General features: G+C 48.4%; 1 protein-coding gene across 1 annotated transcript in view; it reads left to right on the top strand.

The window, feature by feature from the left end:
* CNTNAP1 (contactin associated protein 1) overlaps positions 1-16,756 on the top strand; it is a 394,500-nt gene that overhangs the window by 42,914 nt on the left and 334,830 nt on the right. The window contains 1 exon segment of the mRNA XM_030221745.1: positions 3,406-3,507. Within this exon segment, the coding sequence (XP_030077605.1) occupies positions 3,406-3,507 (102 nt within the window).

Below are 16,756 nucleotides of genomic sequence, written 5' to 3'. Positions count from 1 at the left end.
AACGGTAAAAACTGTCATAGCACTGACATCCAGTGGCCTCCAGATAGGCCCGCACGGTGTTGAGACTCTCCAGCACTCTTGCAATTGGTGACAGGAGGAGGTTGTTTAATTTCGTCAGCATGTGCCTCGCTGCTCATTTCATCACCTGTTCCATCATCAGCCGTTGTTGCCTGCGTGTAGGCGCATATCTGGACATCAGTGCTGTCTTCAGCTGTTTGTAGATTGTAATCAACAGCTACATAGCGATGGAGTGGAGGAGTGGCCTAGTGGTTAGGGTGGTGGATTTTGGTCCTGGGGAACTGAGGAACTGGGTTCGATTCCCACTTCAGGCACAGGCAGCTCCTTGTGACTCTGGGCAAGTCACTTAACCCTCCATTGCCCCATGTAAGCCGCATTGAGCCTGCCATGAGTGGGAAAGCGCGGGGTACAAATGTAACAGAAAAAATAAAATAAAATAAAAACTCCTCTTCAGTAACACCGGCTGGGATGTCGATAACCTGGTCATATGACGTGTTTGCAACAACTGCATCTGTTTCGTCCCTCTCCACATCCTTAACAAAGCTTGCCTGCTTGTAGCAGTTCACAATGGTTGCCTGTGTAACATGATTCCAGGCTTCATTCTGCATATGTAGGGAATCCAGCAGTGATAGATTATGAGCCAGTTCAACAGCACGTTTATGCTTGCCAGTCTGATCATCCATAATGCTCATCAGATGACGTAGCACAAGAGCCCGATAATGTTGTTTAAAATTGGCTATTATGCCCTGATCCAGAGGTTGGATCAGAGAGGTAGTGTTTGGTGGCAGGAAGACCACCTTGACGTTAGACAGCCTGACATCATCCTTGTGTGTAGCACAATTATCACAAAGTAGCAAAATCTGACGCTTTTGTGCCCGCAGTCTAGTGTCTAACTTCTTTAGCCACTGCTTCCAAATTTACCCCGTCATCCATGAATTTGCGTTAGCCTCGTATGACACAGGAAGTCGCTTAACTTTCTTGAAGCAACGGGGCTGTTTGCTTTTTCCAATGACGAGGGGTTCCAGCTTCTCACTCCCATCCATATTGCAGGATCGTCAGTCGGTCCTTCGACATTTTACCTCCTGTAGTTTCGGCATGTTTGAATGCAAGTATTCCATCAGGAATCGCTCGCCAGTAGAGACTGTTTTCGTCAGCATTGAAAATGTCACGAGGTGCAAACTTGTTCAAAATGGTAGGAAGAACTGAAACAACCCAATTTTCAGCACCAAAGTCATCAGTGTCTTGTTTTTCACCATGCTGTTTCTTGAATTTTATGTTGTTCCTCTCCTTTCATCTTTCCAACCATCCAACAGTGGTTTTGAATTCAGATAGTCCAAGACTTTCAGCTAGCTGGTTAGCTTTCTCCATAAGCAGTGGACCACTGACAGGAAGCTGTCTGCTCCTGACTCGAGAACCACCAAAGAAGAGCATCTTCTACCTCCTCAGCTTTTCCCGCCTGTTTCCGTTTCCATTGTGGATTTGTATTGTTTTGCCAGTCTTCCAGAAGCTGGTCTTTCTGCTTCAAGACATGTGAAATTTGACTGTGATTGACACCATATTCTTTAGCAATAGATGCTTGACTTTGTTTTATAATTTTTTAAGAACCTCTATTCGTTAAACTAGTTAAAGTCTTACAGTTCCGCCGTGACGACGACCCCAGTGTATACTCTTAACAACATTCTTTTGCTTATTCTGCCTGTGGCAGTTAAAGGGGTGGTAAATTTGAAATCTTGTTGGTTGTCACACGACAATCGACTTCCATATTCCGTGAGCGCGCTTATGCGGAGTCTTTCCTGCAGAGGAGCGGTCTTGAACCATGCATATAAACGGATCTTGCAGTGTTGCGCTAAACCGAAGTTTGTCCCTATAGAAATTGATGGTGCCAAAAATGGGACCAAAGTACGGCATGCAGTTAAACAGAGCATGTGCTTATCCGACGTGCACTTAAATGGAGTGCACTGTATATATATATATATTTTTTTTTTTGTTACATTTGTACCCCGCGCTTTCCCACTCATGGCAGGCTCAATGCGGCAGGCAATGGAGGGTTAAGTGACTTGCCCAGAGTCACAAGGAGCTGCCTGTGCCGGGAATCGAACTCAGTTCCCCAGGACCAAAGTCCACCACCCTAACCACTAGGCCACGCCTCCACTTTAGAGACCATAATCTTCCATATTAAGAGGATCCAGTTCTTGTTTTTGTCTCCTAGCATGCGGCAGGGCATTTTTGATATGGTGTCTAAGTCCAATTTCTATCTGAATAGAAAAGATCATTTCATAAAAGAAAAATGTCTATCTTTTTTTTTTCCCCAAAAATACTGTTTTCAGCAAACTTTTTTGATTTGGATGTTTTGTTTTTTTGGTCCATTTAAAAAAAAAAAAAAAAAAAAAAGTTCAAGTGCAAAGCACACATAATCAAGCCTTTGGGATGTAGGAGCAGTCAGCATTTTTAATAGACTGGTCTCCCAGACATCCCAGGAGATAAATGGGGCACCCTAAGGGGCACTGGAGTGGACTTCAAAAACATGCTCCCAGGTACACATCTCATCGTTGCTCCCTTATTTTTTGTGCTGAGCCCCCCAAAACCCACTACCCCCAACTGTACACCACTACAGTAGCCCTTATAGATGAAGGGGACACCTATATGTGGGTACAATGGGTTTCTGGTGAGTTTTGGAGGGCTTACAGTTTCCACCACAATTGTGACAGGTAGAGGGAGATAGGAACCTGAGTCCTCCAAGCCATGGTGCACTACATTGACCACGACACTACTTCAGGGACTTGCATGCTTCTCTGATAGACCTGGCTCTAACATCTGAGGCTCTCATAGAGGCTGGGAAGTCATATTTTTATTCACATTTTGGGGGGGGGGGGGGGTGAGGGAGTCAGTGACCACTGGAGGGGTATTGGGGTGGTCACCCCTGATTCCCTTCAGTGGTCATCTGGTCATTTAGGGCACCTTTTTATGCCTTATTCGTTATTAAAAACAGGTCTAGCTCAAAGTGTCTTAGTTTTAGTCCTGGACGGATTTGTTTTGTTCCATTATGGCTGTAAAACGTCCAAGTCTTAGGAACGCCCACATCCTTCCCTTAACATACCCCCGACACACCCCCTTGTGTTTTGAATGCACTTCTGAAGGACTTCATAGAAAATGGTCTAAAATTTTGTTTTGTAAATATTGATTTGTGAGAAAAACGTTCAAATGCTGCTTTATGCCACTTTTTAGATGTTTTTCTCTTTTGAAAATGAGCTCCATAGTCTTATTAAAGTTTTAATAGGCATCTCACTACATGCAGTGGGGCAAAACCAAAATGTAGTTTCTGGGGAATCTGGCATCTGCTCCTACATGGTTCCTTTGTTTAATTAAATACCAATTCTTTTGTTTCAGAAAGATGCAATGATGAGCTTGTGGCTCCCCTTTATGCCTCATCCTTTCTCCCATCTTCAAGGTACTCCATTTTTTATGCTGCTTCCCTTGGAAGGCTGTATGGTAAGTCTCCCTTGGGTTACTTTTTTCAGAGAAATCTAAAAGCAAAGCCCTTTGTAGTTCGTGTTTGCCCTGTGTGCTTCAAATCTTTCTGTGCAGGCCTATAGTTTTAGGGTTTTCCTTAAAGGTTGCATTTCTCTTTACAATCAGCTGTCCCTTTCTGTTAAAATGTGAGAAACCTGGGGCTCCAGGAGTGCTTCAGTATTTGCAATATTCAACTAATTTTTGTTTCTCTGGTAGCCAGACATTAACCACTAGTTTTCAGCCTGACTGTCTCTGATACACTGAAATGGGACAACTGTGTGTCATCAGTTGTGTGACAGCTTGCCTCCTGATTTGGAAGGACTAGATGTGACAATAGTTTATATTTAAATTGCAAACTCATAAAAAATGTATCATCATGAAATAGTCCCTTTTCATTTGACAAAGTACCTCATGAAAGACTCCAGAGGAAATTGGAGAGTCATGGGATAGGAGGTAGTGTTCTTTTGTAGATTAAAAACTGGTTAAAAGATAGAAAACAGAGTAGGGTTAAATGGTCAGTATTCTCAATGGAGAAAGGTACCGTATTTTTCGGACTATAAGACGCACCGGACCATAAGACGCACCTAGGTTTTAGAGGAGGGAAATAGGAAAATTTTTTTTTGCTTTTTCCCTCCTCTAAAACCTAGGTGCTCCGGTGCGTCTTGTCTGAATCCCTCCCTCCGAGTTAGGGATCGCCCTCAGGGTTACCTCCTCCCCCCTCCCCGGCCCTGTCACCACCTCTCCCCTTACTCACGCGATCTTCCCTGGTGGTCTAGTGACGTCGGGGCAGGAAAGAGCCCCCTCTTTCCTGCCCAGCGCGCTGCTCTCCATCCTCCTGTATGCATTGCTGCCTGACGGTCTTGGCGAGATTCAAAATGGCCGCCGAGAATTGAAGTCTCGGTGGCCATTTTGAATCTCGCTGAGACCATCAGGCTGCATACAGGAGGATGGAGAGCAGCGCGCTGGGCAGGAAAGGGGGGGGCTCTTTCCTGCCCCAACGTCACTAGACCACCAGGGAAGATCGCGTGAGTAGGGAGAAGTGGTGACAGGGCCGGGGGGAGGGCGATCCCGAACTCGGAGGGAGGGCGGGCGGCCTGCCGGCCAGCCAGCCAAATCTCTACCTTCGGACTATAAGACGCACCCCCCATTTTCCTCCCAAATTTTGGGGGAAAAAAGTGCGTCTTATAGTCCGAAAAATACGGTAGTTAGTGGGCTTCCCCAGGGCTCTGTGCTGGGACCGCTGCTTTTTAACATATTTATAAATGACCTAGAGATGGGAGTAACTAGTGAGGTAATTAAATTTGCTGATGACACAAAGTACATAAGTATTGCCATACTGGGAAAGACCAAAGGTCCATCAAGCCCAGCATCCTGTTTCCAACAGTGGCCAATCCAGATCACAAATACCTGGCAAGATCCTAAAAAGTACAAAACATTTTATACTGCTTATCCCAGGAATAGTGGATTTTCCCCAAGTCCGTTTAATAACGGTCTATGGACTTTTGCTTTAGGAAGCCGTCCAAACCTTTTTTAAACTCCGCTAAGCTAACCGCCTTTATCACATTCTCTGGCAACGAATTCCAGAGTTTAATTACACGTTGAGTGAAGAAACATTTTCTCCGATTTGTTTTATGTTTCAACAATTTTTTATTGATCAGGTACATGGTATACAATTCCATCTCAGCCAATATAAATCGTATATTCTCCGAGGACAAGCAGGCTGCTTGTTCTCACTGATGGGGTGGCGTCCACGGCAGCCCCTCCAATCGGAATCTTCACTAGCAAAAGCCTTTGCTAGGCCTCGTGCGCCGATGCGCACCGCGCATGCGCGGCCATCTTCCCGCCCGAAACCGGCTCGTGCCGGCCAGTCTTCTTTTGTCCGCGCTCGGTACGGTTGTGTTTGCGCCGTTCGCGCCCCTTAAGTTGACCTCACGTGTCTCTTTTGACTTTTCGCTAAGAAAAAAAAAAAAAAAAAAGGATTTCGGAAGAAGACCTTTTCGGTCTTTCCCTTTCCTCTATTTCCAGTTTTTGCCCCGGTGAGTTTCTTTTCGTCTTCGGGGTAGGCCCTTTTGAGGCCTCGGGTCAAATTTTTTTCTCCCCCTCTTTTTGGTGCCTTACGCAATCACGAGTTTTGATCTTGCCGGCGTGATTTTTCCGCCCATGTCATCGAAGTCACCCAGCGGCTTCAAGAAGTGCACCCAGGTAATCTCGCTCACTGACAGGCACGCGTCGTGTCTTCAGTGTCTGGGGGCTGGGCACCGCCCGCAGGCCTGTAGTCTGTGCGCCCTTTTACAAAAGCGGACTCAGGTAGCGAGATTGGCCCAGTGGAACGTTTTGTTCTCGGGCTCTTCGTCGGCATCGGCACCGGGAGTATCGAGTGCATCGACGTTGCCAGCGTCTAGACCTCCGTCCTCGGCCGCGACTGCATCGAGTGCATCAAGGCATCGACCCTCTGCATCGGGGCTGAGACATCGGAAGGCTGCGTCGGCGTCGGTGGTACCGGGACCTCCACTTCTGCTGATGTCGTCGGGCGGTGGTGCTTCGACTGGAGTGTAGGTGAGGGCTGTCCATTCCCCTGCTGGTGGCGGTGAGCCTTCGGGTGGGTCTCCCCCTACCCTGAGGGCTCCTGCGGTACAGCCTCCCCGAGACCGACCTTCTTCGGCCTCGGCCCCGAGGAAGCGACGGCTGGATTCTACGTCCTCCTCGTCAGTGCCGGGAAGCTCCGGTGACATGCTTCGTTCCAAAAAGTCGAAGAAGCATCGACACCGGTCCCCTTCTCGTATCGGCACCGAGAGCTCTGGGTCACCGAGGGAGTCGGCACCCAGTAGGCATTGGCACCGAGAGGACCGCTCACCCTCTGTTCAAGAGGTGTCGATGCGCTCCACTATGGACAGCCCGGAACAGCCTCCACGCCCGGAACAGACTCTGACATCGACACCTGCATCGGCTTCCACGTCTTTCTTCACAGCCGCTCTGCACGAGAGTCTCCGGGCCGTCCTCCCAGAGATCCTGGGAGAGCTGTTGCGCCCTTCCCCTCCGGTACCGGGGGTGCTTGCGCCACCGGTACCGTCGAGTGAGGCGCCGGCTGGCCCCTTGCTCGGGGTGAGGTCTCCGACATCGGTGCCGCTTGCGGTACCGACTGCGGTCGCCTCCCAGGAAGGCTCCCCGACGACGTCGGCGGAGGGAGCTTCGCCGGTGCTGGCGAGGGAGTCTACCTCTCGACGCTTCCACCGTGGCCATGGTTCCACGGAGTCGAGCCGGGCACGGCTTCAGACACAGGTCCGTGAACTTGTGTCTGATACCGATGGTGAGGCCTCGTGGGAGGAGGAGGAGGACATCAGATATTTCTCTGACGAGGAGTCTGATGGCCTTCCTTCTGATCCCACTCCCTCCCCTTAAAGGCAGCTTTCTCCTCCCGAGAGTCTGTCTTTTGCGGCCTTTGTCCGGGAGATGTCTATGGCCATCCCCTTCCCGGTGGTTGTGGAGGACGAGCCCAGGGCTGAAATGTTTGAGCTCCTGGACTATCCTTCTCCACCTAAGGAAGCGTCCACAGTACCCATGCATCATGTCCTCAAAAAGACATTGCTGGCAAACTGGACCAAGCCATTAAGTAATCCCCACATTCCCAAGAAGATCGAGTCCCAGTACCGGATCCATGGGGACCCAGAGCTGATGCGCACTCAGTTGCCTCACGACTCTGGAGTTGTGGATTTGGCCCTAAAGAAGGCTAAGAGTTCTAGGGAGCATGCTTCGGCGCCCCCGGGCAAGGACTCTAGAACCTTAGACTCCTTTGGGAGGAAGGCCTACCATTCTTCTATGCTCGTGGCCAAAATCCAGTCTTACCAGCTCTACACGAGCATACACATGCGGAACAATGTGCGGCAGTTGGCGGGCTTGGTGGACAAGCCTCCCCCCTGAGCAAGCCAAGCCATTTCAGGAGGTGGTCAGGCAGCTGAAGGCGTGCAGAAAATTCCTGGCCAGAGGGGTATATGATACCTTTGATGTTGCGTCCAGGGCCGCTGCTCAAGGTGTGGTGATGCGCAGACTCTCATGGCTGCGTGCCTCCGACCTGGAGAATAGGATCCAGCAGCGGATTGCGGACTCGCCTTGCCGTGCGGATAACATTTTTGGAGAGAAAGTTGAACAGGTGGTAGAGCAGCTCCACCAGCGGGACACCGCTTTTGACAAGTTCTCCCGCCGGCAGCCTTCAGCCTCTACCTCTACAGGTAGACGATTTTTTTGGGGAAGGAAGACTGTTCCCTACTCTTCTGGTAAGCGTAGGTACAATCCTCCTTCTCGACAGCCTGCGGCCCAGGCTAAGCCCCAGCGCGCTCGCTTTCGTCAGCAGCGTGCGCCTCAGCAAGGCGCCTCGGCTCCCCAGCAAAAGCAAGGGACGAGCTTTTGACTGGCTCCAGCAGAGCATAGCCGACATCCAAGTGTCAGTGCCGGGCGACCTGCCGGTCGGAGGGAGGTTGAAAGTTTTTCACCAAAGGTGGCCTCTCATAACCTCCGATCAGTGGGTGCTCCAAATAGTCCGGCAAGGATACACCCTCAATTTGGCCTCAAAACCTCCAAATTGCCCACCGGGAGCTCAGTCTTACAGCTTCCAACACAAGCAGGTACTTGCAGAGGAACTCTCCGCCCTTCTCAGCGCCAATGCGGTCGAGCCCGTGCCATCCGGGCAGGAAGGGCTGGGATTCTATTCCAGGTACTTCCTTGTGGAAAAGAAAACAGGGGGGATGCGTCCCATCCTAGACCTAAGGGACCTGAACAAATATTTGGTCAAAGAAAAGTTCAGGATGCTTTCCCTGGGCACCCTTCTTCCCATGATTCAGGAAAACGATTGGCTATGCTCTCTGGACTTGAAGGACGCCTACACTCACATCCCGATACTGCCAGCTCACAGACAGTATCTGCGATTTCAGCTGGGCACACGTCACTTCCAGTACTGTGTGCTACCCTTTGGGCTCGCCTCTGCGCCCAGAGTGTTCACGAAGTGCTTGGCTGTAGTAGCAGGGGCAATTCGCAGACTGGGGGTACACATATTCCCATTTCTCGACGATTGGCTGGTGAAGAACACATCCGAGGCAGGAGCTCTACAGTCCATGCAGATGACTATTCGCCTCCTGGAGCTACTGGGGTTTGTGATAAATTATCCCTAGTCCCACCTTCTCCCAGTGCAGAAACTCGAATTCATAGGAGCTCTGCTGGATTCTCGGACGGCTTGTGCCTATCTCCCAGAGGCGAGAGCCAACAACTTGTTGTCCCTCGTCTCGCGGGTGCGAGCGTCCCAGCAGGTCACAGCTCGGCAGATGTTGAGATTGCTGTGCCACATGGCCTCCACAGTTCATGTGACTCCCATGGCCCGCCTTCACATGAGATCTGCTCAATGGACCCTAGCTTCCCAGTGGTTTCAGGCTGCTGGGGATCTAGAAGACGTGATCCACCTGTCCACGAGTTTTCTCAAATCCCTGTATTGGTGGACGATTTGGTCCAATCTGACTCTGGGACGTCCTTTCCAAATTCCTCAGCCACAAAAAGTGCTGACGACGGATGCGTCTCTCCTGGGGCGGGGAGCTCATGTCGATGGGCTTCACACCCAGGGAAGCTGGTCCCTCCAGGAACGCGATCTGCAGATCAATCTTCTGGAGTTACGAGCGGTCTGGAACGCTCTGAAGGCTTTCAGAGATCGGCTGTCCCACCAAATTATCCAAATTCAGACAGACAACCAGGTTGCCATGTATTACATCAACAAGCAGGGGGCACCGGATCTCGCCCCCTGTGTCAGGAAGCCGTCAGCATGTGGCTCTGGGCTCGCCGTCACGGCATGGTGCTCCAAGCCACATATATGGCAGGCGTAAACAACAGTCTGGCCGACAGGTTGAGCAGGATTATGCAACCTCACGAGTGGTCGCTCAATTCCCGTGTAGTGCGTCAGATCTTCCAGGTGTGGGGCACCCCCTTGGTAGATCTTTTCGCATCTCGAGCCAACCACAAAGTCCTTCAGTTCTGTTCCAGGCTTCAGGCCCACGGCAGACTGGCATCGGATGCCTTCCTCCTGGACTGCTGGGAGGGTCTACTGTATGCTTGTCCTCCCATACCTCTGGTGGGGAAGACTTTGTTGGAACTCAACAAGACCGAGGCACCATGATTCTGATTGCTCCTTTTTGGCCGCGTGAGATCTGGTTCCCTCTTCTTCTGGAGTTGTCCTCCGAAGAACCGTGGAGATTGGAGTGTTTTCCGACCCTCATCACATAGGACGAAGGGGCGCTTCTGTATCCCAACCTCCAGTCTCTGGCTCTCACAGCCTGGATGTTGAGAGCGTAGACTTCGCCTCTTTGGGTCTGTCAGAGGGTGTCTCCCGCATCTTGCTTGCGTCCAGGAAAGATTCCACTAAGAGGAGTTACTTCTTTCTATGGAGGAATTTTGCCGTCTGGTGTGACAGCAAGGCCCTAGATCCTCGCTCTTGTCCTACACAGACCCTGTTTGAATACCTTCTGCACTTGTCTGAGTCTGGTCTCAAGACCAACTCTGTAAGGGTTCACCTTAGTGCAATCAGTGCATACCATTACCGTGTGGAAGGTAAGCCGATCTCAGGACAGCCTTTAGTTGTTCGCTTCATGAGAGGTTTGCTTTTGTCAAAGCCCCCTGTCAAGCCTCCTACAGTGTCATGGGATCTCAATGTCGTTCTCACCCAGCTGATGAAACCTCCTTTTGAGCCACTGAATTCCTGCCATCTGAAGTATTTGACTTGGAAGGTCATTTTCTTGGTGGCAGTTACTTCAGCTCGTAGAGTCAGTGAGCTTCAGGCCCTGGTAGCCCAGGCCCCTTACACCAAATTTCATCATAACAGAGTAGTCCTCCGCACTCACCCTAAGTTCTTGCCAAAGGTTGTGTCGGAGTTCCATCTGAACCAGTCAATTGTCTTGCCAACATTCTTTCCCCGTCCTCATTCCTGCCCTGCTGAACGTCAGCTGCACACATTGGACTGCAAGAGAGCATTGGCCTTCTATCTGGAGCGGACACAGCCCAACAGACAGTCCGCCCAATTGTTTGTTTCTTTTGATCCCAACAGGAGGGGAGTGGCTGTGGGGAAACGCACCATATCCAATTGGCTAGCAGATTGCATTTCCTTCACTTACGCCCAGGCTGTGCTGGCTTTTGAGGGTCATGTCACGGCTCATAATGTTAGAGCCATGGCAGCGTCGGTAGCCCACTTGAAGTCAGCCACTATTGAAGAGATTTGCAAAGCTGCGACGTGGTCATCTGTCCACACATTCACATCTCATTACTGCCTGCAGCAGGATACCCGACGAGACAGTCGGTTCGGGCAGTCAGTGCTTCAGAATCTGTTCGGGGTTTAGAATCCAACTCCACCCCCCTAGGCCCATGTTTATTCTGTTCCAGGCTGCACTCTCAGTTAGTTGGATAAGTTGTTAGGTCAATCTCAGTTATGTCCTCACCGTTGCGAGGCCCAATTGACCATGGTTGTTGTTTTGAGTGAGCCTGGGGGCTAGGGATACCCCATCAGTGAGAACAAGCAGCCTGCTTGTCCTCGGAGAAAGCGAATGCTACATACCTGTAGAAGGTATTCTCCGAGGACAGCAGGCTGATTGTTCTCACAAAGCCGCCCGCCTCCCCTTTGGAGTTGTGTCTTCCCTTCTCTTTGTCTTGCTACATATGAGACTGGCCGGCACGAGCCGGTTTCGGGCGGGAAGACGGCCGCGCATGCGCGGTGCGCATCAGCGCGCGAGGGCTAGCAAAGGCTTTTGCTAGTGAAGATTCCGATTGGAGGGGCTGCCGTGGACGTCACCCCATCAGTGAGAACAATCAGCCTGCTGTCCTCGAAGAATACCTTCTACAGGTATGTAGCATTCGCTACAGCGAAGTCTAGTACACATTACTAAACTTGAAACGTCCATCATCAATGTTTTCCAAACTTTTGTCCCCTATCCCTTCCTTCTTGTGTTCTCCTATATTTATAATGTGTACATGCAGTTGCATAACTACTAACAATAAACTTTTATATGAAACTCCAATATTTATAATTCGTGTTTTACTCAGTGCATTATCCCAACAGTATTTACTGGCGGGTCCTCTTGATGTGCTCCTTCAAAGGATTGTTCTCCTATCTAATAATACACATGTCCCTCTATTATGCATTGAACACTACCCTTACCACTCCTATACCCCCCCTCCCCCCCAACCTCCCTCCCCCTCTACTCGCATAAAATGTTCTCTACACATCATGGTTAGTTACCTCTACACATGCTATTACTACCAGAGTGTAAAATATTGGTCTTGCTTTTTTTGGCACTGTGCTCCTCTTATAATAGGGGCAGATTATTGAGTACTGCGCTTCTTGCTTTATGTGAGATACTGTGTAAATATCTGTTCCAAATTGAAATAAAGGCTTTTCTTTTCTTTGGGGTGCCGCTCTAGCCTCCCATCACATCAACTCATGAAATTTATTCCTCCAGAACCAGATGGTGGGTGGTTCCTCTTGCATCCAATGCCTCCGTATACATTTTTTCCCCACTGCGTATGCCTTACCCAGTAATAGATCCATGTTCTTGTCTGATAGCTCATAGGCCCCCCTTTTGTTTAATAACACCCCTCTCCACGAGGGAATTAGTCTGTGGCCTATGAGAGTCTCAAGGTAATTATGGATCCTTTTACAGAATATTTTCACTTTGATACCTTCCTCCTGGACATGTGTATTTCATGCAGAAGTTTATTTCTCCCTCGTCTACACTTTACACACTGAGCATCCAGTGCACAGCCAGCTCTTGCTGCCTGTGTTTGTGCCATGTATCCCCTATGTAATATCCTATATTGGCTCTCCTGTAGCTCTGCCCCGCTAACTTGCCTGGGGATATCTTTTATCAATTTTGTAAAATTTACTCCCTTCAATTCATATCCCAGGTCTTTGATCCAAGCCTCTGAGTGCTCCATAGTTTCGGGGCGGACAGAGCGGCAGCAGGGCCCGGTGCAAACTAGATATGGAAACGTGACCATGTGCATCCCCTTTTAAGAATTCTGTGAGTTTTTGTCCTAATTTTGTGCCCAATGCCTCTTGATCTAAGCTGTACCAATAGTGATGTAATTGTCTGTATGTAAAGTGATCTTTGTTAGTTAGAGAAAGTCTCCGCCGTAGGTCTTGAAATGTATGCAAACCTCCTTCCTCATTTACTAAGTGTTCCATTAGGCTGATTCCCATGTCTAGCCTCCAGTCCAGGTGGAAAATCTCCATTCCCCTGGAGCGGAAGCTGATCGCTAATATTTGGGTTTTGATTCCAAACTGTCATAAGAAAGCGCCAGACCTTTCTTAAAGGTTGTAACAGAATACTTTTCTTACATGTTGGCGGTAAACTTTGTGATTGGGCCTGTATTAGAAAGTTTACATGCCAAGGGCGATATAGTGCCTGTTCCCAACTGACTGGAGTAAATTGTTCTGTATTAAGTATCCAATCCCGAAGGTGCCTCAGTAGACATGCTTGATTGTACTGTCGAAGATTTGGGAAACCCAAAACTCCCTGCTCCCAGTTATCATATAGATATTCTAATCGCATCTTTGATTTCCCCCCCCATAAGAATTTTCTACATATTCTATTCAATTTCCGTACATCTCTTCGTAATAAGTGTATTGGCATAACTTGTAAAATGTAAAGCCATCTTGGGAATATTATCATTTTAAATAAGTTGATTCTGCCCATCAGTGACACAGGCAGATGGTTCCATTGCTCCAAGGAGGATCTTGTATCTTGTAAGCTTCTCTATATTTAGTTGGTATAATTTATCTACATCCATGGACAGGTCTCACTCCTAAATAACGAAAAGACTCATCTGCCCATTTTAATGGCACCCTTTCTAGCCAATTCCCCTCTTGCCACTCCTGTCTTTGTAATGCTTCAGACTTCTCTAAATTTAATTTGAAGCCAGAAAAATCTCCATACTCTACCATACATTCCAAAAGAGCAGGCAGTGAGGTAACATAGTAACATAGTAGATGACGGCAGAAAAAGACCTGCATGGTCCATCCAGTCTGCCCAACAAGATAAATTCATATGTGTATACCTTACCTTGATTTGTACCTGTCTTTTTCAGGGCACAGACCGTATAAGTCTGCCCAGCAGGATTTCCCGCCTCCCATCACCGGCTCTGGCACAGACCGTATAAGTCTGCCCTCCACTATCCTCGCCTCCCAACCACCAACCCCTCTTCCCCCCACCTGCTCCGCCACCCAATTTAGGCTAAGCTTCTAAGGATCCATTCCTTCTGCACAGGATTCCTTTATGTATATCCCAAGCATGTTTGAATTCCGTTTCCGTTTTCATCTCCACCACCTCCCGCGGGAGGGCATTCCAAGCATCCATCACCACCCTCTCTGTGAAAAAATACTTCCTGACATCTTTCCTGAGTCTGCCCCCCTTCAATCTCATTTCATGTCCTCTCGTTCTACCGCCTACCCATCTCCGGAAAAGATTTGTTTGCGGATTAATACCTTTCAAATATTTGAACGTCTGTATCATATCACCCCTCTTCCTCCTTTCCTCCAGGGTATACATGTTCAGGTCAGCAAGTCTTTCATACGTCTTGGAATGCAAATGCCATACCATTCTCGTAGCTTTTCTTTGCACCGCTTCTATTTTTTTAACATCCTTCGCAAGGTACGGCCTCCAAAACTGAACACAATACTCCAGGTGGGGCCTCACCAACGACTTGTACAGGGGCATCAACACCTCCTTTCTTCTGCTGATCACACCTCTCTCTATACAGCCTAGCAACTTTCTCGCTACCGCCACCGCCTTATCACTCTGTTTCGTCGCCTTCAGATCCTCGGATACTATCACCCCAAGATCCCTCTCTCCCTCAGTACCTATCAGACTCTCACCGCCTAACACATAAGTCTCTCGTGGGTTTCTACTCCCTAAGTGCATCACTTTGCATTTCTTCGCATTGAATTTTAATTGCCAAACCTTAGACCATTCTTCTAGCTTCCTCAGATCCTTTTTCATGCTTTCCACTCCCTCCCGGGTGTCCACTCTGTTGCAAGTCTTAGTATCATCCGCAAATAGGCAAACTTTACCTTTGGCAATGTCATTCACAAATATATTGAACAGAATCGGCCCCAGCACCGATCCCTGAGGCACTCCACTACTCACCTTTCCCTCCTCCGAGCGAACTCCATTTACCACCACCCTCTGTCGTCTGTCCGTCAACCAGTTCCTAATCCAGTTCACCACTTCGGGACCTATCTTCAGCCCATCTAGTTTATTTAAGAGCCTCCTGTGGGGAACCGTGTCAAAAGCTTTGCTAAAATCTAAGTAGATTACGTCTATAGCATGTCGATGATTCAGTTCTCCAGTTACCCAATCAAAGAATTCAATGAGATTCGTTTGTTACGATTTCCCTCTGGTAAAACCATGTTGTCTTGGATCTTGCAACTTATTGGCTTCCAGGAAATTCACTATCCTTTCCTTCAGCATCACTTCCATTACTTTTCCAATAACCGAAGTGAGGCTTACCGGCCTGTAGTTTCCAGCTTCTTCCCTATCACCACTTTTGTGAAGAGGGACCACATCCGCCGTTCTCCAATCCCTCGGAACCTTTCCCGTCTCCAAGGATTTATTAAACAAATCTTTAAGAGGACCCGCCAGAACCTCTCTGAGCTCCCTCAATATTCTGGGGTGGATCCTGTCCGATCCCATGGCTTTGTCCGTCTTTAGCTTTCCAAGTTGTTGATACACACTCTCTTCCGTGAACGGTGCTCTATCCACTCCATTTTCAGGTGTATTTTTGCCAGTCCCTCGTGGTCCTTCTCCAGGATTTTCTTCAGTGAAAACAGAACAAAAGTATCTATTTAGCAAATTGGCTTTGTCTTCATCATTATCTACATAGCGTTTTGCTGTATCTTTTAGTCTCACAATTCCCTTTTTAGTCATTCTTCTTTCACTAATATACCTGAAGAAATTTTTGTCACCCCTTCTTACCTTTCTAGCCATTTGTTCTTCTTCTTGCACCTTCGCGAGACGTACCTCTCTCTTGGCTTCTTTCAGTTTCATCCGGTATTCCTCCCCGTGTTCCTCTTCTTGAGATTTTCTATATTTCTGGAACGCCAACTCTTTAGGCTTTATTTTCTCAGCCACTTGCTTGGAGAACCATTTCGGTTTCCTTTTTCTCTTGGGTTGGGTCGCCTATTTTTACCCCCTATATTTCTGGTGTCCGCTGAATATCTCTAATCAGGGGGTCTAATGTTAAATTGAATAATAAAGGCGATAGTGGGCATCCTTGCCTGGTGCCACGAAATATAGAGAAGGGGGAGATAGTATACCATTGGCCTATATCTGTGCTTGTGGTTGATAGTAAAGCGCCCGAATCGCCTCTTGAAAGAACCCACTTATCCCATAGGCTTCTAGTGTCCCAAGCAAAAAGTCCCAGACCACTCTATCAAAAGCCTTCTCGGCATCAAAACTGACTAGCACCGATGGGATGTCTTGATTTGACACTGCCTCTAATGTTGTAAGTATCCTTCGTACATTTTTCGTAATATTTCTACCCTGTACAAATCCTACCTGAGATTCCTCTATTATATCCGGCAGTATCCTAGAGAGTCGATTTGCTAAAACCTTGGCATACAGCTTAGCTTCATAACTGAGCAACGAAATCGGTCTATATGATTCTGGTTTCATTACATCTCTTCCCGGCTTTGGTAGTACTATGATCTGCGCCAGGCGTAGTGATGCCGGCATTTGTTGCTCCCGTGCTAGAACATTAAACATTTCTGTCAAAGGTGGCACCACTTCTTCCCTCATCATTTTATAAAACTCCCCCCTGTAACCATCTGGGCCCGGGGCCTTTCCCAAGGGACTCTGCTCTATTGCCCATGACACTTCTTCTCCTTCTGTAATGGGAGCATTTAGCTTAGCCAAGCTCCTCTGGTCCACTTGCCTTACGTCTTGGCCACTGAAGTACATCTCACTATTTAGCGGGGCCGGGTTCGGTTCCGAATATAGGTGTTTATAAAATTCGAGCATGACTTTATTAATTTGGGCATCCTCATTCACTAGTGTCCCATCAGCGGAATACAGGGCAGCTATTTTAGACGGACCTTGTCTGGGTTTTGACAATCTTGCTAACATCCTGCTATTTTTGTTAGCATATTTATATAATTGATATCTGTACCACACATAATATTTTCTGAGTTTTGACAATCTTGCTAACATCC

Source organism: Microcaecilia unicolor, chromosome 12 (assembly GCF_901765095.1).
Source record: "Microcaecilia unicolor chromosome 12, aMicUni1.1, whole genome shotgun sequence".
Lineage (NCBI taxonomy): Eukaryota > Metazoa > Chordata > Amphibia > Gymnophiona > Siphonopidae > Microcaecilia > Microcaecilia unicolor.
Note: the sequence above shows the minus strand (reverse complement) of the source record. Positions and strands in the feature narration are given on the sequence as shown.